General features: G+C 38.6%; 1 protein-coding gene across 2 annotated transcripts in view; it reads left to right on the top strand.

Moving 5' to 3' along the window:
• TFEC (transcription factor EC) overlaps positions 1 to 24971 on the top strand; it is a 111338-nt gene that overhangs the window by 31631 nt on the left and 54736 nt on the right. For both annotated transcript variants that reach the window (XM_005679165.2, XM_013963314.2), the window contains exon 2: positions 7601 to 7852. In XM_005679165.2, the coding sequence (XP_005679222.1) occupies positions 7673 to 7852 (180 nt within the window). In that variant the 5' untranslated portion in view covers positions 7601 to 7672. The remainder of the gene's footprint in view (positions 1 to 7600; positions 7853 to 24971) is intronic.

Below are 24971 nucleotides of genomic sequence, written 5' to 3'. Positions count from 1 at the left end.
GTTCAGTTTAGTCACTCAGTCGTGTCCGACTCTTCGTGACCCCATGAATCGCAGCATGCCAGGCCTCCCTGTCCATCACCAACACCCAGGGTCTGCTCAAACTCATGTCCATTGAGTCAGTGGTGCCATCCAGCCATCTCATCCTCTGTCATCCCCTTCTCCTCCTGCCCCCAATCCCTCCCAGCATCAGAGTCTTTTCCAATGAGTCAACTCCTTGCATGAGGTGGCCAAAGTACTGGAGTTTCAGCTTTAGCATCATTTCTTCCAAAGGGATCCCAGGGCTGATCTCCTTCAGAATGGACTGATTGGATCTCCTTGCAGTCCAAGGGACTCTCAAGAGTCTTCTCCAACACCACACTTCAAAATCATCAGTTCTTCAGTGCTCAGCTTTCTTCACAGTCCAACTCTCACATCCATACATGACTACTGGAAAAACCATAGCCTTGACTAGATGGACCTTTGTTGGCAAAGTAATGTCTCTGCTTTTTAATATGCTGTCTAGGTTGGTCATAATTTTCCTTCCAAGGAGTAAGCGTCTTTAAAAAAAATAAAAAGTCTGACACTGTTTCCACTGTTTCCCCATCTATTTGCCATGAAGTGTTGGGACCAGATCCATGATCTTCGTTTTCTGAATGTTGAGCTTTAAGCCAACTTTTTCACTCTCCTCTTTGACTTTCATCAAGAAGCTTTTTAGTTCCTCTTCACTTTCTGCCATAAGGGTGGTGTCATCTGCTTATCTGAGGTTATTGATATTTCTTCCAGCAATCTTGATCCCAGCTTGTGCTTCTTCCAGCCCAGCGTTTCTCATGATGTACTCTGCATAGAAGTTAAATAAGCAGGGTGACAATATACAGCCTTGACATACTCCTTTTCCTATTTGGAACCAGTCTGTTCTGCTGTATAAAGTGGTTTGGAAAACATTGTTCCACCTGCTCTAAGTGTGGTCTCTGGTATCTAAGGGTCAAGTCAAATTAGTATAAAGTTTTATGTTTGGGCTTTCACTTGAGCTGATTCATATTATGCTTTGGGCTTTTGATCAAGAATAAATGTGGTGGATGTTATGGTGCTTGGCAAACATTAGCCCCTTCATGACTGAATTACACTTGCTTCCATCTGATCCTGCTTCCCTCATTCTAGTGTCGAACTGGTTTTGAGAGCAGCCCCCAGTAAACCTCCCATAGTCAAGTTTCAGATTGTTCCTGGATGACTCAGTTTAAGATAATAAATATATATATGTATGTGTACATATATATGTATATATTTAAACCTGAGAATGTAAAGAGTTTCACTGCACATATTACAAATCTGCTACTAGAATTGTATCAATTATGTCTTTTATGAAAAAATCTAGTTTATAAATTCTTGGATATTTTTCTGAAAAATATATGTCTTTCCTCAGAGCTGGTATGATTTAATTACTTTTAAGAAATATACATTAGGTTGAATTATAACTGTGGAAATTTCTCTAAGAGATAGAAATACCAGACCATCTTACCTGCCTCCTGAGAAACCTGTATGCAGGTCAAGAAGCCACAGTTAGAACCAGATATGGAACAATGGACTGGTTCAAAATTGGGAAAGGAGTATGTCAAGGCTGTATATTGTCACCCTACTTATTTAACTTATATGAAGAGTCAGTTCGGTTCAGTCACTCAGTCATGTCCGACTCTTTGTGACCCCATGAATCGCAGCACGCCAGGCCTCCTTGTCCATCACCAACTCCCGGAGTTCACTCAGACTCATGTCCATCGAGTCAGTGATGCCATCCAGCCATCTCATCCTCTGTCATCCCCTTCTCCTCCTGCCCCTAATCCCTCCCAGCATCAAAGCATGTGAAATTCCCAGCTGGATGAAGCACAAGCTGGAATCAAGAATGATGGGAGAAATATCAATAACCTCAGATATGCAGATTACACCACCCTTATGGCAGAAAGCAAGAGGAACTAAGAAGCCTCTTGATGAAAGTGAAAGAGGAGAGTGAAAAGTTGGCTTAAAACTCAAAACTCAGAAAATGGAGACCATGGGATCTGGTCCCATCACTTCATGGTGAATAGATGGGGAAACGATGGAAACAGTGACAAAATTTATTTTCTTGGGCTCCAAAATCACTGCAGGTGGTGACTGCAGCCATGAAATTAAAAGATGCTTGCTCCTTGGTAGAAAAGCTATGACAAAGCTAGACAACATATTAAACAGCAGAGACATTACTTTGCCTACAAAAATCTGTGTACTCAAAGCTATGGTTTTTCCAGTAGTCTTGTATGGATATGAGAGCTGGACAATAAAAAAGGCTGAGTGCTGAAGAATTGATGCTTTTGAACTGTGGTGTTGGAGAAGATTCTTAAGAGTCCCTTGAACTGCAAGGAGATCAAACCAGTCAATCCTAAAGCAAATCAATCCTGAATATCATTGAAGGGACTAGTGCTAAAACTGAAACTCCAATACTTTGGCCACCTGAGGTGAAGAACTGACTCATTGGAAAAGGCCCTGGTGCCTGAAAGATTGAAGGCAGGAGGAGAAGGGGATGACAGAGGACAAGATGGTTGGATGGCATCACCAACTCAATGGACATGAGTTTGATCAAACTCTGGGAGATGGTGAAGGACAGGGAAGCCTGGTGTGCTGCAGTCCATGGGGTTGCAAAGAGCTGGAAACAACTGAGTGACTGAACAACAATATGGAACAGACATTTTGTAGATCAAAATGGTCAAGTATCTGTGATTCTAGAAGATTCCACCTAATATGTTTTAATAATTTTCCTTTTCCCTTTGTTGTCAGGATGCTCATGGGTAAATTTGGCACTCGGTTGCAATATTAATCTTCAGCCTGCATCTAATGGTGTAAATACCTTTCACCACATTTACATGTGTGTGTGCTCAGTTGCTCAGTCATGTCCAACCTTTTGTGACCCCATAGACTATAGTCCACCAGGCTCCTCTGGCCATAGAATTTTCCAGACAAGAATACTGGAGTGGGGTGTCTTTCCCTACTTCACACCACATTTACAGCTCATAGTTATTTATAATGTTTTGGAAAATAGGGAGAATAAAAGTAAATAAATCCTTTTACATGAAATAAAAGTCTTGAATTTAAGCTGATTATTATTTTTAGTTGTAGTAACAGCATTCCAGAGAGATAATGCTGAGACATAATTCAGAGATTATGAGAACAATAATAATAATTATTGTTATTTGAGTAATTCAGAGTTCAAGAAATGTGTTTTACTTATTATTTTTAATAGGAAAACTTCCTCACATCTGAGTGGTCTTAATCTCTTTGATAATCTAAAGAACCAATTCACAGTCTGCAACTGCTCTGGCCTTATAGGTGAAGACTTTGAAACTCTGATTATGGTTTACCTCCCAGGTGGCTCAGTGGTAAAGAATCTGCCTGCCAAGTGGGAGACATGGGTTCAGCCTTGGGCCTGGAAGATCCCCTGAAGAAGAAAATGGCAACCTACTTCAGTATTTTTGCCTGGGAAATCCCATGGACTGAGGAACCTGGAAGGCTACAGTCCATGGGATCGCAAAAGAGTCAGACTTAGCAAGTAAACAACAACAACGATAATACATTTCTGAGCTTTTTGCTTTGTGTTCCAGTAATTTCAATCAGGAACCAATATCCTGTAGTGCTTAGAAAGCCAGGCCCTGTATTCCCACTCCTTCCCTTGCCAGTGGAATGATGACAGCCATGCCATTTAACCTAAGTTCTAGTGTCTTCAATTATATAGCGTAATGTAGATATTATTCATATCTATATCCTAAGATTGTAACAAGAAGTAAATGAAATAATATGTGTAAAATGCTTAGCAGAGTGCTTGATACTTGTTGCATATTTCTATATTTATCATTATTGTCATTTTTGCTGTAGTTGGTGTTAATATTGCCCAAGTATATTGTAAATTTCTAGAGCCCTAGGGTCACAACTATGACTTCCCATGGACACTTGATGTAATACGTACTGCAATAAGTACTCTAATGATGTTTTTAGCATCAATGAATGAATAGTGAAAAATAAATTAGTTAATGAAAGTTGTATATTCTGATTCAACATACTTTTCTTAGAAAAATATACAGTGTTCTTTAGCATTCATTTACATTGTGTGAAAATAAATCAGATTTGTGAATCTGAAAATGCTATATATAATGTATGTTTTGTAGATGAATGTGGATTAAGAAGGATTAATTTAAAACTGTAGAATAATCTAAATAGCTACCCTAAAAAATTACCACTGGCATTTTAATGGAATGTTATTTTACAACTTAAAGCTCATAGCAATATAATTAGTAATATGTGTAATCTTTATTACCAATCTTAATCTTTTTTATATGACTGAAAAATTATTTTATGGTAGTACAATTAAAATAATGCTAAAAATGTCAGCATAACAGAATTAAACTGAAGTAACTACTACAATATTGTAACCCAAACCAGCTAATTTAAATGCAAAATCCTTTGTAAAGGCTATTTATCTGAGCTAATGCATGTTAAGGGATTTAAGGAGTAGATTGTGAAACTGAAATAAAAGGAAAAATAAGCACTGTACAGCAATCTTTACTATTGTTTAACATGAGGGAAATATTAAATAGGATTATATATAGGCCACTTGAGGAAAATGTATTAGAAGCCATATTGCAGCACAGTAAATATAACGGGGACTGGTGGGCAATCCTATTTTCAGAGGCTTTGAAAGGGAAAGCTTAGAGTACTTAAAGTTGTCCTTATACAAATAATTGTATATCATTAACTATGATAATTAGACTGAAGATGTCCAGAATTTTAAGTCTATGTTTTGAAAGAGGAATTTCAAAATAATGGATAGTTGCTTAGTTGGCACATGACACTAGTTTTTTCTCTGAATGCTTTTCTTTCTGTCAATTCATAATGACTTTAATAAAGTATTGTTATTATAAAGTGAGAATACAGAAGCATTTAAAATTAAGATTTTTTAAAGCTGAAAATGAACTCAGTATCAAAACCTTGAAAATATAGAAAATTGAAAAAAAATCACCTAGGTTTACATCACCCATAAAGTATCAGACAATATTTAGTATATTTATTTCTAGTCTCTGTTCCTTCATGGATAATTTTTTAAACTTTTAATTAAAAATAATTATATTATATTCAATATAATGTTTATATGTAATACAAAGGAATCTAGGAGATATATATTATATAAAAATCCCTAATAATAGTGAATTAGCTGTATATTCCTTTTATTATTTTAGTCATTCTTATCAGATCCTCAAAAAGTTTTGCTGCCTATATATTTATTCCAGGTTTGGTACCAGTTGCATGTTATTTTAATGGCTAATCTTAAACAGTTGGTTAACATTTAAAATATTTTCAGTTCAGCTCAGTCGCTCAGTCAGGTCCGACTCTTTGCGACCCCATGGACTGAAGCATGCCAGGTCTCCCTGTCTATCAACTCCCAGAGTTTACTCAAACTCATGTCCATCAAGTTGGTGATGCCATCCAGCAATCTCATCCTCTGTCGTCCCCTTCTCCCGCCTTCAATCTTTCCCAGCTTTGGGGTCTTTTCCAATGAGTCAGTTCTTCACATCGGGTGGCCAAAGTATTGGAGTTTCAGCGTCAGCATCAGTCCTTCCTATGAATAGTTAGGACTGATTTATTTTAGGATTGACTGGCTTGATCTTGCAGTCCAAGGGACTCTCAAGAGTCTTCTCCAACACCACAGTTCAAAGTATCAATTCTTCGGTGTTCAGCTTTCTTTAAAGTCCAACTCTCACATCCATACATAACTACTGGAAAAAACAAAGTTTTGACTAGATGAACATTTGTTGGTAAAGTAATGTCTCTGCTTTTTAATATGCTGTCTAGGGTGGTCACAGTTTTTCTTCCAAGGAGCAAGTGTCTTTGAAATTCATGGCTTCAGTCACCATCTGCAGTGATAGTCTCCAAAATAGTCTCTCACTGTTGCCATTGTTTCCCCATCTGTTTGCCATGAAGTGATGGGACCAGATACCATGACCTTTGTTTTTGAATGTTGAATATGAAGCCAACTTTTTCACTCTCCTCTTTCACCTTCATCAAGAGGCTCTTTAGTTCTCCTTTGCTTTCTGCCATAAGATGGTATCATCTGCATATCTGAGGTTGTTGATATTTCTCCTGGCAATCTCAATTCCAGCTTGTGCTTCATCCAGTCCAGCATTTCTCATGATGTACTCTGCATATAAGTTAAATAAGCAGGGTGACAATATGTAGCCTTGACATACTCCTTTCCCAATTTGAAACCAGTCTGTTGTTCCATGTCCAGTTCTAACTGTTGCTTCTTGACCTGCATGCCGATTTCTTAGGAGGCGGGTCAGGTCGTCTGGTATTCCCATTTCTTGAAGAATTTTCCACATTTTGTGGTGATCCACACAGTCAAAGGCTTCTGCATAGTCAATGAAGCAGAAGTAGATGTTTTTCTGGAACTCTCTCACTTTTTAGATGATCCAACAGATGTTACCAATTTGATCTCTGGTTCCTCTGGCTTTTCTAAATCCAGCTTGAACATATGGAAGTTCACAGTTCATGTACTGCTGAAGCCTGGCTTGGAGAATGTTGAGCATTACTCTGCTAGTGTGTGAGATGAGTGCAACCGTGTGGTAGTTTGAACATTCTTTGGCATTGCTTTTCTTTGAGATTGGAATGAAAACTGACCTTTTCCAGTCCTGTGGCCACTGCTGAGCTTTCCAGATTTTCTGGCATATTGAGTACAGCACTTTCACAGCATCAGCTTTTAGGATTTGAAATAACTCAACTGGAATTCCATCACCTCCCTAGCTTTATTTGTTGTGATGTTTCCTAAGGCCCACTTGACTTCACATTCAAGGATGTCTGATCACACCATCATGATTATCTGGGTGGTAGAGATCATATTTGTATAGTTCTTCTGTGTATTGTTGCCACCTCTTCTTAATATCTTCTGTTTCTGTTAGGTCCGCACCATTTCTGTCCTTTATTGAGCCCATCTTTGCATGAAATGTTCCCTTGGTATCTCTAATTTTCTTGAAGAGATCTTTAGACTCTTCCATTCTATTGTTTTCCTCTATTTCTTTGTACTGATCACTGAGGAAGGCTTTCTTATCTCTCCTTGCTATTCTTTGGAACTCTGCATTCAAATGGGTATATCTTTCCTTTTCTCCTTTGCCTGTCACTTCTATTTCTCTTCTCTTCTATCTTTTCACTTCTGTTCACTTCACAGCTATTTGTAAGGCCTCCTCAGACAACCATTTTGCCTTTCTGCATTTCTTTTCCTTGGGGATGGTCTTGATCCCTGCCTCCTGTACAGTATCACAAACCTCCATCCATAGTTCATCAGGTACTCTGTCTATCAGATCTAATCCCTTGAATCTAATCCCTGTCTATCAGATCTAATCCCTTGAATATTTACTAAAATATTCTAGTAAAGTTTAAATTATTCCTTAGAACTATAATCCATTAATATCTTACGTAAATTATGACAGATGTATAGATCATAAATAAGAAAGAAACTGGACAGTATAGTGTTTACTGTCATAATTCAGTTGTCAAAAGTGGAACTTCTTTACCAGATGATGCTACACATTGCATTTGTTTGGTTTCTATTTGGTAGGTCCCAGCACACTTGGAAAGTCCTGCAAGGACTCAGCTACAGAAGGTTCAGCGACAGCAAGTAAAATCCTTCATGACCCTTGACCACCAGATTCTCAACCAAAGTTTTAAAAGGTCACATCCTCCCACGCCAAGCAGTGAGCTTCTGGTGCAGCATGGACACCCGTCTCCCGAGAGTGTCACTGGTCTCACTGGAAATCCACTCACCAAGTTGCTAACTCTTGGCAAAGAAGATGACAATACGGAATGGCATGTATGTCTAATGACTGATTTATGAAAATATATAGTTTTTTGAAAAAAAAAAAAAAAACTTCAAGAAATTGAAGTCAATATTTTTATAGTAAAAATTCTATATGCAGATTCATTAAACAAAAAGGATATCTTTATTAATTTTTAATAAACAGTTATTTCCATAAGAATTGTTATGCATAAAATATAACAATTCATTTTTAAATTTTTATTTCAGTTTGTATCAATGTGAGTCAAAATCAGTTCTATTAGTAATTTATGTTAAGAAAATTTAGCTTGTATTGTACTGGTTTTCTGATAGCTTTAGTTAAAACATTTATCAACAGTTACATTTTCTGAAGTACCCAATAAGATGAAACAAGTGGAATTTAAATAATAGTAAAAATTTACTCTAGAAATGTTTATCAGAATGAGACTAATAGTCTTCTTGCACTTAATATTTTATAGTATTGTATCTGAGTTTTTAATTACTGATTATTCATTCCTTTCTATTTTCAACAAATACTTGCTTTCCATTTACTAAGAGAAAATTTGAGGTCTGAAGATATAAAATGAATGAGTGTTCAGCTTTGTGGAGTTCGTAATTATTGTGACTTGCTTGTAAATGGAACTTAAAAAAATCCTGAAAAATCAATAGAAGTGGGAAAGAACTTGAACTGGGAAAAAGACTTCCTTTAATATTGCAATGTAGAAAACCTACATCCATAACTGAGTTTTCTATTCTTTTTTTCTTTTTTCCATTTGATTAGTTAGATGAAGCTGTGGTCCTATTTGCTTCTAGATTTAATCTCCCAATCTACATTCCTGGTGATTTTTACTGAATTCAGGTTACTGCCTTTAAGGGACGTCTATAGTCTCCAGGTGCAAAAGAATAATACTCAATATCTAATTATTTAAATTCCAAATGATAGAGGAAAATTTTCTTTTGCAAATTTTATGTTGATCTAGAAAAGAGAAAAGAGGAAGGATCTAGTAGATTGTTTAATAAAATATAAAGCAATCACAAAACATGACTAGTTAAAATCCAAAACTGAATTTAAATCTCTACATGTATATTTACTTAAACTTTTCAGTAACAAATATATAAAGAATTTTCAAAAAAAAATGTACACCTAGATTCTCTGTTCACTCTATGATGGTCATAAAAATATGTTAGATGAGAATCATCTGTTCATCTGTACAGTAAATATTAGAACTCACCCAATACAATTTGTCTCATAACCACCTTCTTTCAAAGTTTTCCCTTGTGTGGAAGTTTGATTTACAAAGGAAAAAACAAATTCCAATAGATATGCATATGCCTATCAATTCTAGGCAAAACTCAGAAAATGATCAGAGTATGCATCTTATGAAATATGATGCTGTGATCGTAAGTACTCTGTGTTGTGAAATATGTTTTCTAAGAAATGAGAAAGGATGAGTAACGTATGTTAATTTTCTTAGTAAGCAGTTTTATTTCTTAGGAACACAGCTTTCCTTTTATTTTATAATAAAGTTGTACATTATAAGAGAAATTTACCTGATCTTAGAGGTCCTTTAGGTGGTGTCAGTCAAAAGGAGTTGCATGGCTGGGAAGGATTGAAAGCTTCAGTATGTGCAATGGTCTAGGGACAACATGCACGCTGGCTGCAGACGAACATTTTCTAAATTTTTAACCATTTTTCTTTAAACTGTGTATTAAAAGTCTCTTCTGTCATTAATGTCCAGTTAATCATAGTTTTATTTCATCTGTTTTAACATGTGTGGTTTTGAATTTAATTTATCATAGACACATTTTCACATACTGCTATCAATTCCAGTTTTGCTGTCTTTAGTAGCTAAGATACATCCTACGTTTTTGCCATTTCCTGATATTCTTTGATTAGTTCTAGGAGTCCTTGTTACAAAGCAGAAAGTGTGCATTGTTTAGAGTCAACAGCATGAGGTTAAAACTACCACTTACCAGTTGTGGGGTCTCAATCCTTAACCTCTCTTACTAACATTTCTACAGCTTGAAGAGTTCTTTTGATACTTATTCTGGGTGGGTTGTAGGGAACGTCTGTGATCTTTTACTTTTATGATTACTTTAAATTGTTTTTTACTGAGGAATAATTGACATAATAACTGTATATATTTGAGGCATATAGCATGGTGATTTAATTTACATATATTATGAAATGATTACCACAATAAATTCAGTAAATATCCATCTTGTCATGTAGACACAATAAAAGAAAAAGAGGAGAAAAGAAGAAAAAAAATTTCCTCTTGAAAACTTCCCTGTATATCATATAACATTGTTAAATATAGTTGTTACATTGTAGTACCTTATACCCCTAGTAATTTATCTTATAACTTTAGTTTGTATCTTGTGATCACCTTTCTCCAATTACATACCACATTCCCCCACCCCACTTCTGGTAGCTACAAGTCTGATAACTTTTTCTATGAGTTTTTTTGTTTTTGTTTTATAATCCATATATAAGTGAGATCACACACTATTTGTCTTTCTCTGTCTGACTAATTTCACTTGGCATAATGCCCTCAAGGTCTATTCATGTTGTTGCCAATGATAGGATTTCCTTGTTTTTTCATGCTTAAATAGCATTCTTATTTATATATTTCACAGTTTCTTTAGCCATTCACTGATGAATGGACACAGGTTGCTTTCCTATCTTGGTTTTATAAATACTGTGAACATGGGGCTGCAGATATCTTTTCAAGGTATTGTTTTTATTAGCTTTGGGTATATTCCCAAGAGTGGAATTTTGGTGTCATAAGGTAGTTCTATTTTTAATTTTTTTTGAGGATCCTGAATACTGTTTTCTAGAGTAGCTGTATCAATTTACAATCTCACCAATATCATAAAAGGGTAATCTTTTTTCCACATCCTTGCCAGCATTATTATCTTATCTTTTTGTGATTGCTATTCTCACAGGTATAAGGTGATATCTCATTGTGGTTTGAATTTGCATTCCCCTAATAACTAATGACGTTAAGGATCTTGTCATGTACCTGTTCCCCTTTTGTTTATTTTATTTGGAGAAATATGTATTCAGGTCCTTCTCTCATTTTTTCAATTGCATTTTTATTGTTGTTCTAGGATCTTTTCTATAGGTCTTGGTTATTAACTCCTTATCAGATGTATGGTTTGCAAACCTTTTTTTTCCCTTTTCATAGATTGATCACTAGTGAATTATGTTTTTCATATGTGCTGCGTTTAATTTGCTAGTATCTTATTGAGAACTTTTGCATCTATACTCATCAGGGATATTGGCCTGTAGCTTTCTTTTTTAGTAATCTCATTTTCTGATTTTAGTATCAAGATAATGCTGGCCTCATAAAATCAGTTAGGGAGTGTTCCCTCCTCTTTGATTTTTTGGGAAGACTTTGAGAAGGATTGGTGTTAATTCTTCTTGAAATGTTTGGTAAAATTCACCAGTGAACCTATCTCATTGGGGGATTTTTTATTACTAATTTAATTCAATCTCCACTAGTAATTGGTATATTCAGATTTTCTACTTCTTCTTGATTCAGTCTTAATAAGTTTTATGCTTCTAAGAATTTTTCCATTTCTTCTAGGTTTCACAGTTTTTTGAAAAATATAGTTGTTCTGTGTTGCCCTTTATGATCCTTTGAATTTGTTCAAATCTACCGTTTCCTTATTGATTCTCTGTGTGGATAATCTATCCATTGTTGAGAGTGGTAAAAAGTCTTCAAATATTATTGTTTATAATTACTATACTGTTTATTTTTCTCATTAGCTCTGTTAGCTGTTGCTTTATATATTTATATGCTCTGATGTTGGGCTCATAAATTGTTATATCAGTTTGTTGTATTGACCGCTTTACCTTTATATAATGGCTTTCCTTGTTTCTTTCTCTCTCTCTCTCTTTTTTTTTTTTTGCCATTTTTAGTTTTGTCTGTTTTGTCTGATGTAATCAATGTAAACTATTCCTACTTTCTTTTAGTTACCATTGTTTGAAATGTCTTTTTCCATCCCTTCACTCTCAATCTCTGTTTGTCCTTACAGTCAAAGTGAGTCTCCTAGAGACAGTGGTTGTTGAATCTTTTTCTTTTTTTTATCAACTCATTGACCTATGTCTTTGAATTGGATAATTTAATCTGTTTATATTTAAAACAATTACTGATAGGTAAGGGCTTGTGTGTGCTTGTGCTCAGTCATGTCTGACTCTTTGCAACTGCATGGACTGTAGCCCACCAAGGTTCCTCTGTCCATGGAATTTTCCAGGCAAGAATACTGGAGTGAATTGCCATTTTCTACTCTGAGGGATCTTTCTGACCCAGGGATCAAACTTGTGTCTCTTGCATCTACTGCCTTGGCAGGCAGATGTTTTACCACTGAACCACCTAGGAAGCTGTAAGGGCTTACTACAACAAAATATTCTTAGTTGCTTTCTGGCTGTTTGGTAGCTTCAACAATCTCTGTTTCTTATCCCGCTATCTTTTTGTTCTGTTTTGTTTTGTCTTTGGAATCAACATACTTTGACTTCTTTATCAAGTTCTTTTGTGTAATTAGTATAAGATTTTCCCTGTGTTTTCCACATGCTCAGTTGTTTCAGTCTCTTGCAACAATCAACTGTAGTGCACCAGGTATGGGATTCTTCAGGCAAGATGCTGGAGAGTGTTGCCATGCCCTTCTCCAGGGGATCTTCCCAATTCAGACATTGAACCCCTGTCTCTTATGTCTTCTGCATTGGCAGATGGGTTCTTTACCTCTAGCACCACCTGCAGTGTTTTCCATGAGAATTACATAAAATTTGTTCATTGTCCAGTCTCTCAGGTGTGTCTGACTCTTTGCAACCCCATGGACTGCAGCACACCAGGCTTCCGAGTCCTTTACCATCTCCCATAGCTTGGTCAAACTCATTTCCATTGAGTCATCCAACCAACTTGTCCTCTGTCATCCACTTCTTCTCCTGCCTTCAATCTTTCCCAGCATCAGGGTCTTTTCAAATGAGTCAGCTCTTCCCATCAGGTGGCCAAAGTATTGGAGCTTCAGTTTCAGCACCAGTCTTTCCAATGAATATTCAGGACTGATTTCCCATAGGATTGACTGTTTTGATCTCCTTGAAGTCCAAGGGACTCTCAAGAGTCTTCTCCAATACCACAGTTCAAAAACAAGAATCCTTTGGCTCTCAGCCTTCTTTATGGTCCAACTCTCACATCCATACATGACTACTGGAAAAAACATAGCTTTGACTAGATGGACCTTTGTTGGCAAAGTAATGTCTCTGCTTCTTAATATGTTATCTAGCTTTGTCATAACTTTTCTTCCAAGGAGCAAGCATCTTTTAATTTCGTGGCTGCAATCACCATCTGCGGTGATTTTGGACCCCAAGAAAATAAAGTCTGTCACTGTTTCCATTGTTTCCCCATCTATTTGCCATGAAGTGAGGGGACCAGATGCCATGATCTTCGTTTTCTGAATGTTGAGTTTTAAGCCAACTTTTCCACTCTCCTCTTTCACTTTCATCAAGAGGCTCTTTAGTTCCTCTTCACTTTCTGGCATAAGGGTGGTGTCATCTGCATATCTGAGGTGATTGATATTTCTCCCTGGAATCTTGATTCCTGTTTGTGCTTTGTGTGGGCACTTTGTGTGATGTCCTCTGCATAGAAGTTAAATAAGCAGGGTGATAACATACAGCCTTGACATATTCCTTTCCCAATTTTGAACCAGTCCATTGTTCCATGTCCAGTTTTAATGGTTGCTTCTTGACCTGCATACAGGTTTCGCAGGAGGCAGGTAAGGTGGTCTGGTATTTCCATCTGTTTAAGAATTTTCCAGTTTGTTTGATCCACACAGTCAAAGGCTTTAGCATAGTCAGTGAATCAGAAGTAGATGTTCTTCTGCAATTCTCTTGTTTTCTCTGTGATCCAAGAGAGGTTGACATTTTAATCTCTGGTCTTTTCTAAATCCAGCTTGTAACACCCTATATTAAATTAATAGCAAGTAACTTCATAGAATTTGTATTCTTTGTACTTCTCCTCAGTTATTGCTGTTACAATTTATATGTTTTATATCAGATTATTAATAATAGATTACTTTATTTCTTAATTTTGTTTCAGTATTGACCATCTGGTGATGTCCATGTGTAGAGTTTTCTCTGGTGTTGTTGGAAGAGGGTGTTTGCTGTGACCAGTGCATTTTCTTGGCAAAACTCTGTTAGCCTTTGCCCTGCCTGTTTTGCACTCCAAGGCCCAAGTTGCCTGTCACTCCAGGCATCTCGACTTCCTAGTGTTGCATTCCAGTGCTCTATAATAAAAAAAGACATCATTTTTTTTATGTAGGTTACTAAACTTCCTTAAAAGGATTATTCTGAAATCTTTATTGATTTATCAGACAGTTCACAGATCTCCATTTATTTAGACTTAGTTATCTGAGTTTTATTAGTTTCCTTTGGTGGTATCATGTTTACCTGACTTTTTGTGATCCTTAGTTCCTTGTGTTGATTTCTGTGCATCTGATTAATAGGGCTGCCCTTGCAGACTTTACAGGCTTGCTTTGTCAGTGACAGTTCTTCACCAGGCTCTCAGTTTTGGTTTCTGGGTGAGTCTGCCACTAAAGTCTTTGTGCAGGTAATTCCTGTTATTATGATCTATTTGTGCCAAGCAACTGAGGACATGGATTGGGGGTTGTGCCACCAGCTGAGAGCAGCTGGATAGGACTGCTAGCTTTGTTCCTTACACAAGTGAGAATGTTGAATGGGCTCCACAGTTGCTTGAATTCTTTGATCAGGCTTACAACAAAGGTCCATCTAGTCAAGGCTATGGTTTTTCCAGTGGTCATGTATGGATGTGAGAGTTGGACTATAAAGAAAGCTGAGCACGGAAGAATTGATGCTTTTGAACTGTGGTGTTGGAGAAGACTCTTGAGAATCCCTTGGACTGCAAGGAGATCCAGTCCATCCTAAAGGAGATCAGTCCTGGGTGTTCATTGGAAGGACTGATGTTGAAGCTGAAACTCCAATACTTTGGCGACCTGATGTGAAGAACTGACTCATTTGAAAAGACCCTGATGCTGGGAAAGATTAAGGGCAGGAGAAGGGGATGACAGAGGATGAGATGGTTGGATGGCATCACCGACTCAATGGACATGGGTTTGGGTGGACTCCAGGAGTTGGTGATGGACAGAGAGGCCTGGTGTTCTGCAGTTTATGGGGTCACAGAGTTGGAAACGACTGAGCAACTGAACTGAACTGAACTGAACTAGATAGTTGGGACTTAATGTAGCAGATATAGAAGATGGGGCTATGAATTAGCTTCCCTCTCCTGGCAGAGAAACAGGCCAGGGCCCTGGACCTATGCAGTTCATTGGGTGCCTGAATAAGGCCTGAGTATGCACTGAATTCCCTGGTTGGGTGAGGCCACTGATTTTGCTCTACAGCGGAAGTCACGGGTTGTGTTCTCTGTTCAAGTGCCACTGTATGTGGGGCTATTGAATGGGCCATGTATCTTCCCCTGTGCTCTTTTTTTTTTTTAAATTTTTTTTTAATTTTAAAATCTTTAATTCTTACAGGCGTTCCCAAACATGAACCCCCCTCCCTCCTCCCTCCCCATTACATCTCTGTGGGTCATCCCCATGCACCAGCCCCAAGCATGCTGTATCCTGCGTCAGACACCCTGTGCTCTTGTTAAGGTCCCTGGAAGGATAGGTTGAAGGCTGTATTCAATGATGAGCAAGACTATTAATTAGATTCCCTGCCCAGACAGTAAGAGAAGCTGCTCTAAAACCAGTAAAGCTCTTCGTGATCTTAACTCAATCTGACCCACACCCAAGTTCCTTGGCTAAACAGTGCCACTGGCTTTGCTCTCCAGTTCTGTTTGCTTTTTGCTCAGCTTGAGTGTGCCTGTGCTGTACAGCTTTCAGGTAATTTTGCTAGCCCTTCTGATTCAGTTGGAGTCAGAGGACACTATTCACAGTGGGTGAAACTATGTTTCAGCCCCTCTGTCTGGGAGGGAGGGGGTTGGGCCCCTCCAGGCTATTTTCAATTTTCCAAAGAGGTTGTCAGGTTAGAAAGAGACCAGGAGCTACCCTCAGCCTTGGCTATGAATTAATCTTCCTGCCTGTGCCTGCAGGGGAAGATCCCATGACTGGTATTGGCTTTGCTCTGGGGTTGATCTGCTCTGCTTGTCCACCTGCCTCTTGGCTTGAGCACCACTGTACCACACAGCTTCCAGGAGTTGTCCCTAGCTCTTCTGGTCAGATGAGGCTGCCAGGGGCCTCTGACTCATCATCTTGCCTGGGTATGGGCAAATGGGCTCTACAACTGATAAAACTCCTTGAGGATCTGAATCAGGCAAATCTGCACCCCCTCCAACCAATTATCTGGTCAGAGTGTACCCCTGATTTGGTTCTGCTGACAAGTGAAGCTGCTGGTTGGGGTTGCTCCTCAGGCATTAAAGGACTATCTGCCAAGATCTGTGTTTTGGTGTTACAAGCCCTCCCTGCTTCTCTATTATAGTCAGATTCTCAGCGACTGGATCCCATAGATTCCTCTCAATTCCCATGGTAAGAAATCAAAGTAGGGGCTCCCACAAAGCAGCTTCACAATGTTGAAGGTGACTGATTGTCCTCGCTGGGTTCTCTTTTCCCACTGGAGCAACCAGGGGTCAGGGACTTCTGTGTATAACGTTGTACTGTCTTAGTGAAACCAATAGGTGTCGTTTCCAGGACTCCAAAGAGTTCTGGCACCACAGTATTTTATGTCTCAATTCAAAGAGTCCAGCAAAAGTGAAGTGGTAGGTGAGAAGAGACTTACTAGAATAGGATGCTTTTGAGACTTACAAGTGGGTGAGTGAGAAATGCTGCACCTTGAGAACCTAGTGGGCTATAGTTTTATAACCAAAGGAAAAGTGGGGCATGGAAGACCTTCTTTGCCTTTCTTGAGTAGACATCTTGTTTCCATCATTAGTTCTTCCCTCACACAGGGAGGTGGACTTTACTTGTCCCTTCCTATACGGTTAGGGCGGGACTGTCACAGCACTTTGGAAAAATATTTTCAAGTCTCAGTACAATGAGGGTCTTTCATTTTGAAAAGTCACCTTCCCATAAATGACTATTGTGTTCACAGAGCCTGTCTGGGGGGTCATTAACTTATTGAGCTTATTGGGAAGGATGTGGGTCTCATGCCACCATTGTTTTATTGTTTGGGGACATGACTTGTATTTCTGCTGCATGGTTTTGTTGCTAAGCAAGCCTGCTTGGTTTTATGGTTAAGCAAACCTGCTTTCTCTAGTAATGCTTAATTTACAGGAGTTTTCCATCTTTTTCTACCTATATTACCCTAGTGGGATTAACTATTTAATCACCTATTTTGTCCCTTCATTCTGTCTCTATCATTAGGGGAGGGTCAATAGATCAACATACAGCTGCTTCTCTCACCTTCTAATGCAGTCTGCCTTGATCTCTGAGGTGCAGGGGGTATTTCAGCCTCACCTCCACGCTCTAAGATTCTCTTAGTGGTGTTTTCTTTCTGAATAGACATTAATTGTTCTTCTCAGGAGGTGGATTGAATTCAGGAACTATCTGTGTTTCCATCACTTAGTGATGTCACTTACATTTTAAAATTTTCTAACACAAGGGCAGTGTGAATGCTCAGGAGATGGTGGTTACCAATTTTTGGTATTTCTTTCTTCTATGCTTATCCTCCTGTGACATCAGGGAACACATTATTAATTCAAATAAGACCCCAGAAATCAAAGCTACCACAGAATAAATCTGTGAGAGCATCCATAGATTCAGGATTTAGGAGTTGGAATTAAGAGTAATTTGATGATTAAAGGTAAGACAATCAAATATAAAGTCAAATAAGCATTTTATAGCCTGGGTCTTTACAGGATAAAATTCAAATTCGAACTCATGGGGACACAGGACTCTTTCATATTTAATCCTTGCCACCTGACCCAAACTTATCATTTCACATTTGCATGGAGCTCTGTTATTCAACTATATGGTCCATGTGTGACTTTCACAGTGGCCAGGTTCTCCCTCCTTACAACCTTTCTTTACCAATTACTCATTCAGTCTCCACTTATAATTCCACCTGACTCTTCAGAATTCATTTCAGGTTTCTTCTTTCCCTGGGGATACTCTATGTGGATTATGTGCCTAATTCTCTGAGTTTTCATAGTACCAGCTATGTCATATGGATAAAAATTGCTCTTATCATAGCATCTTTATAGTACATGCTGAAAGTGAAAAGTGAAAGTGAAGTCACTCAGTCGTGTCTGACTCTTTGTGACCCCATGGACTGTAGGCCACCAGGCTCCTCCATCGATGGAATTTTCTAGGCAAGAGTACTGGAGTGGGTTGCCATTTATTATTCCTTGTCTTGTTTTTCTTATCCTCTATACTTTCTAAAAGCTCTAAGTTGAAGGGAAGAGAAAAAAAATTAAACAAATATACTATTATGTAGAAAGGACAATGGTATATATAGGAGTGTAGAAGTACTGTTCTGATTTGGAGGTCTGTCAAGCAGACTTAGAGGAAAATGACTAGTGGGGCAGTTTACCTAAGTAAGATTGTAGGAGCAAAGAAACAGCATGAAGTGGGGAGAAAATGAGAGGCAAAATTGACAGAAGGTGACACCAGAGAACTGGGCAATAGACAAATCACAGAAAGGCTGGTACTCCACGTTAAGTAATTCCAAATACTTGAAACGCTCAAATGTGGGGACTATGGCGACATAATCGGATTTGACTTTAATATCACTCTGTCAGCTAGTAGGAGAAGAAGCCTGGGGTGAGAGAGGGACCAGTGAGGAGGTTATTTCCATAGCACAGTGAGAAATGAGGCCTTATATTCAGTTCAGTTCGGTCGCTCAGTCTTGTCTGACTCCGCGACCCCATAGACTTCAGCATACCAAGCTTCCCTGTCCATCACCAACTCCGGCAGTTTACTCAAACTCTTGTCCTTCCAATTATTTCATCCTCCATCGTCCCCTTCTCCTTCTGCCCTCAATCTTTCCCAGCATCAAGGTCTTTTCAAATGAGTCAGTTCTTCACATCAGGTGGCCAAAGTATTGGAGTTTCAGCTTCAGCATCAGTCCTTCCAGCCTGGAAAATCCCATGGACGGAGGAGCCTGGTAGGCTGCAGTCCATGGGGTCGCTAGGAGTCGGACACGACTGAGCGACTTCACTTTCACTTTTCACTTTCATTCATTGGAGAAGGAAATGGCAACCCACTCCAGTGTTCTTGCCTGGAGAATCCCAGGGACGGGGGAGCCTGGTGGGCTGCCGTCTCTGGGGTCGCACAGAGTCGGACACGACTGAAGCGACTTAGCAGCAGCAGCAGCAGACTCTCTATGACTGATCAGCTGAAAAATTTTTAGTTTTTGACTCTCTATGCCTTTACTCTATTATCTTTCTGCCCAATCATCATGAATATCCCAGAAGTTCAATCTTTCCACTTCTGTTAACTCTGAATTCAAAGTAGAATGGCTCTTGCCCACCATCTTACTGAAATGTCTTTTGTTGCCATTTTCTTTGACTACCTGACTGATCAATTCAGTAGACATTCATCAGTCCTATTTTTTTCACCACATTTGAGTGTGGGGTCATTTCCTCCTTCTTTAAATCAACTCCTTCAGTGGCACCACACTAGCTATCCTTTTAGTTTATCTTCACAGCCCTTTTCCTCTCACCACTCCTTAAATGTTGGCGATCCCCTCATTCCCAGCCTTGACTGGTTGGATCTCCTTGCTGTCCAGCAGACTCTCAAGAGTCTTCTACAGCAATACAGTTCAAAAGCATAAATTCTTTGGTGCTCAGCTTTCTTTATAGTCCAACTCTCACATCCATACATGATTATTGGAAAAACCATAGCTTTGACTAGATGGACCTTTGTTGGCAAAGTGATGTCTCTGCTTTTTAATATGTTGTCTAGGTTGGTCATAACTTTTCTTCCAACAAGTAAGCGTCTTTTAATTTGATTGCTGCAGTCACCATCTGCTGTGATTTTGGAGTCTGCCAATTTGTGTCTGGCAAAGTCAAGTCAGCCACTGTTTCCACTGTTTCCCCATCTATTTGCCATGAAGTGATGGGACCAGATGCCATGATCTTAGTTTTCTGAATGTGGAGTTTTAAGCTAACTTTTTCACTCTTCTCTCTCTTTCATCAAGAGGCTCTTTAGTTCTTCTGTGATCTGCCATAAGTGTGGTATATCTCCATATCTGAGGTTATTGATATTTCTCCTGGCAATCTTGATTCCAGCTTGTGCTTCATCCAGTCCAGCATTTCTCATGATGTACTCTGCATATAAGTTAAATAAGCAAGGTAACAATATACAGCCTTGACATACTCCTTTCCTGATTTGGAACCGGTCTGTTGTTCCACATACAGTTCCAACTGTTGCTTTTTGACCCGTGTACAGATTTCTCAGGAGGTCTTACATTAGAACATTTTAGAACTGTGTATCTGTGAGACCATCAAGCAGAAATGATAGTGAGAGCTAGACATACAAGTTTGCTTTGAGGAGGAATAATCTAGAGGGGGAAAGAGATTTAAGAGTCTTCAGCCTGTAAGTAGTACTTGAAAATTTGAATGAGAAAGAAAGTTCCTGGAGAACAGGAATATATTAAGAGTAGTAAACCAAGGTTGGGAATGAGGGGATCGCCAACATTTAAGGAGTGGTGAGAGGAAAAGGGCTGTGAAGATAAACTAAAAGGATAGCTAGTGTGGTGCCACTGAAGGAGTTGATTTAAAGAAGGAGGAAATGACCCCACACTCAAATGTGGTGAAAAAAATAGGACTGATGAATGTCTACTGAATTGATCAGTCAGGTAGTCAAAGAAAATGGCAACAAAAGACATTTCAGTAAGATGGTGGGCAAGAGCCATTCTACTTTGAATTCAGAGTTAACAGAAGTGGAAAGATTGAACTTCTGGGATATTCATGATGGTTGGGCAGAAAGATAATAGAGTAAAGGCATAGAGAGTCAAAAACTAAAAATTTTTCAGCTGATCAGTCATAGAGAGTCTGCTGCTGCTGCTGCTAAGTCGCTTCAGTCGTGTCCGACTCTGTGCGACCCCAGAGACGGCAGCTCACCAGGCTCCCCCATCCCTGGGATTCTCCAGGCAAGAACACTGGAGTGGGTTGCCATTTCCTTCTCCAATGAATGAAAGTGAAAAGTGAAAGTGAAGTCGCTCAGTCGTGTCCGACTCCTAGCGACCCCATGGACTGCAGCCTACCAGGCTCCTCCGTCCATGGGATTTTCCAGGCAAGAGTACTGGAGTGGGTTGCCATTGCCTCCTCCACATAGAGTCTAGATTGGACTAAATGGAATACTGCATTTGATGAGTAAGATAATGGAATTTAAGATTTGAGAAGTGTTTTTATATAGAGGATGACAGGAACCAGATATGGCCTATAGAATAGGTGAAGAGAAAGTTTAATTCAGGTTTATGATTTGAAGAGGGGTGAACTAAAGTATTCAACTACAGTTATTGATTTTTTTTCATAGATTTCTGACAGATGTTGCAATAGATTTTTTTCTTTTAGGTACATATGTATTCATGGTCACTTGGTATTATTTTTCCTTCAATGTTTTATCTTGAGTTTTATATAGTCTAATATTAACATTCCTACTGTTGCTTCCCTTTGGTCATCTTTGTAGTACACCTTTGCACTTTAATTTCAGCTTTCCCTACTGTTTTATTTTAAATTCATCCCTTATAAACATGAAAATACCTTTGAAAAAATCCAGTTTGAATAATAATTTCTCCAGCAGTATGTTAACTTTTTGTTGTTTTAGTTGTTCAGTCCTTAAGTGGTCTCCAACTCTTTTCAACTCCATGAACTGCAGCATGCCAGGCTCCTCTGTCCTCCACTATCTCCAGGAGTTCACTCAAATCCATGTCCATTGATCAGTGATGCTATCTAACTGTCTCATCCTCTTTTCCTTTTGCCTTCAGTCTTTCTCATCATCAGGGTCTTTTCCAATGACTAGCTCTTTGCATCAGGTGGCCAAAGTATTGGATCTTCAGCTTCAGCATCAGTCCTTTCAATGAATATTCAGTGTTGATTATCTTTAATTTTGACTGGTTTGATCTCTTTGCAGTCCAGGGGACTCTTGAGTCTTTTCCAGCACTTAAAATTTGAAAGCATCAATTCTTCAGTGTTTCACCTTCTTCATCGTCCAACTCTTACATTTGTACATGACTACTAGAAAAACCATAGCTTTGACTATCACTTTGTCAGCAATGTGATGTCTTTGCTTTTTAATATGCTGTCTAGGTTTGTCATAGCTTTCCTTCCAAGGAACAAGTGTCTTTTAATTTCATAGCTGCAATCACTATCAACAGTGGTTTTGGAACCCTCCCCAAAATAGAATCTGTCACTGTTTCCACTTTTCCCCCATCAATTTGCCATGAAGTGATGAGTCCTGATGCAATGATCTTAGCTTTTCTGAATGTTGAGTTGTAAGCTAGCTTTTTCAGTTTCCTCTTTCACCCTCATCAAGAGACTCTTTAGTTCCTCTTCACTTCTTGCCATTAAGTGGTATCATCTGCATATCTGAGATTGTTGATAATTCTCCCAGCAATCTTGATTCCAGCTTATGATTCATCCAGCCTGGCATTTTGCATACAAGTTAAATAAGCAGGGTGATGGTATGCAGCCTTGTTGTACTCCTTTTTCAATTTTGAACCCGTCAGTTCTTCCATGTCTTGTTCTAACTGCTGCTTCTTGACCTGTTTATAGATGTCTCACTTTCTCAGGAGACAGGTAAGGTGGTCTGGTACTTCCATCTCTTTAAGAATTTCCCACAATTTGTTATGATCCACACAGTCAAAAGCTTTAGTGTAGTCAATAAAGGAAAAGTAGATGTTTCTCAGAAACTCCCTTGCTCTCTCCATGATCCAGTGAATGGTGGCCATTTGATCTCTGGCTCCTCTGCCTCTTCAAAACCCAACTTGTACATCTGGAAGTTCTTGGTTCATATACTGTTGAAGCCTAACTTGAAGAATTTTGAGCATAACTTTGCTAGCATGTGAAATGAGTGCAATTGTCTGGTAGTTTGAGCATTTTTTTTTTGACATTGGCCTTCTTTGGAACTGGAATGAAAACTGACATTTTCTAGTCTCATGACCATTGCTGAGTTTTCCAAATTTGCTGACACATTGAGTGCCAGCATCATCTTTTAGCTTTGTCCATAATAATGCTTCCTAAGGCCCACTTTACTTACACTCCAGGATGTCTGGCTCTAGGTGAGTGACCACAGCATCATGGTTATCTGGGTAACTAAGGTCTTTTTTTGTATAGTTCTTCTGTGTATTCTTGCCACCTCTTCTTAATATCTTCAGCTTCTGTTAGGTCCTTACCATTTCTGTTATTTATTGAATGAAATGTTTGTCCTTGAAATATCCTTGAATGAAATGTTTCCTTGATATGTCCAAGTTTCTTAAAGAATTTCTAGTCTTTCCCCTTCTATTGTTTTCATCTATTTCTTTGCATTGTTCATTAAGAAAGCCTTCTTCTCTCTCCTTGCTATTTTCTGGAATTAATTCACTTGAGCATATATTTCCCTTTCTCCCTTGCATTTTTGCTTCTTTTCTTTCCTCAGTTATTTGTAATCCTCCTAAGACAACCATTTTTCCTTCTTGCATTCTTTTTCTTTTTGTTACTTTTGGTCACTGCTTTTGTACAATGTTACAAACTTCTCCATAGTTCTTCAGGCACTCTTTCTACCAGATCAAATCCCTTGAATCTGTCACTTCCATTGTATAATCATAAAGGAAATGATTTAGGTCATACCTGAATGGCCTAGTGGTTTTCCCTACTTTCTTCAATTTAAGCCTGAATTTTGCATTAAAAAGTTCATTATCTGAACCATAGTCAGCTCTATGTTTTGCTTTTGCTGACTTTCTTATAGAGCTTCTGCATGTTTGGCTGCAAATTTCATAATCAATCTAATTTTGGTATTGACTATCTGTGATGTTGGAAAAGGGTATTTGCTATGACAAGCATGTTCTCTTGACAAAACTCTGTTAGCTTTTGCCCTGCTGCATTTTGTACTCCAAGTCCAAATTTGCCTGTTATTCCTGGTATCTCTCAACTTCCTACTGTTGCATTCCAATCCCCTATGATGAAAATGGCATCTTTTTTTGGTCTTAGTTCTGGAAGGTGTTGTAGGGCTTCACAGAGTCAACTTCAGCTTCTTTGGCATCAATGATTGAGGCATAGACTTGGATTACTGTGATACTGAATGGTTTGCCTTGGAAAGAAACCAAGATCACTCTGTTGTTTTTGAGGTTGCCCAAAGTACTACATTTTGGGCGTTTTTGTTGTCTATGAGGACTACTCCATTTCTTCTAAGGGATTCTGGCCCATGATAGTAGATGTAATGATCATCTGAATCAAATTTGCCCATTCCCATTGGCTCAGACGGTAAAGCGTCTGTCTACAATGCGGGAGACCCGGGTTCAAGCCCTGGGTTGGGAAGATCCCCTGGAGAAGGAAATGGTGATCCACTCCAGTACTATTGCCTGGAAAATCCCATGGACAGAGGAGCCTGGTAGGCTACAGTCTATGGGATCGCAAAGAGTCAGTCACGACTGAGCGACTTCCCTTCATCCACTTTAGTTCACCAATTCCTGGATGTTGATGTTCACTCTTGCCATCTCCTGCTTGACTATATCAAATTTACCTTGATTCATGGGCCTAGCATGCCAAGTTCTTATGCAATATTGTTCTTTACAGCATCAGACTTTACTTTCATCAACAGACACATCCACAACTGAGCATTGTTTCTGCTTAATAGAGGTGTTATTGTCCTCTGCTCTTCCCCAGTACTTTATTGGACACATTCCCACCTGGGGGACTCATCTTCTCATATCTTTTCGCCTTTTCATGCTGTCATTTACATTCTTATAGTTACTTTACCATTAGTGTTTAATGGTTATCTTTTTTCACATTTTTATTTACTATGCTTTCTGTTTCCTTATTTGCAATCTTTTTTTCTATCCTCCATTGGCTAAGGTTTTCTTTTTTTGTTACACCTAACTTAAGACACATAGTTATATTTTTTCTTTATCTGTATCACTGTTTAGCAATATCTGTACTATATCTATAAGTAAACAGTTCCCTGAGTTTGATCTCATCTCCTTCTTCTTCTCACCTATCGT

This window comes from Capra hircus, chromosome 4 (assembly GCF_001704415.2).
Source record: "Capra hircus breed San Clemente chromosome 4, ASM170441v1, whole genome shotgun sequence".
NCBI classification, from domain to species: Eukaryota; Metazoa; Chordata; class Mammalia; order Artiodactyla; family Bovidae; genus Capra; species Capra hircus.
Note: the sequence above shows the minus strand (reverse complement) of the source record. Positions and strands in the feature narration are given on the sequence as shown.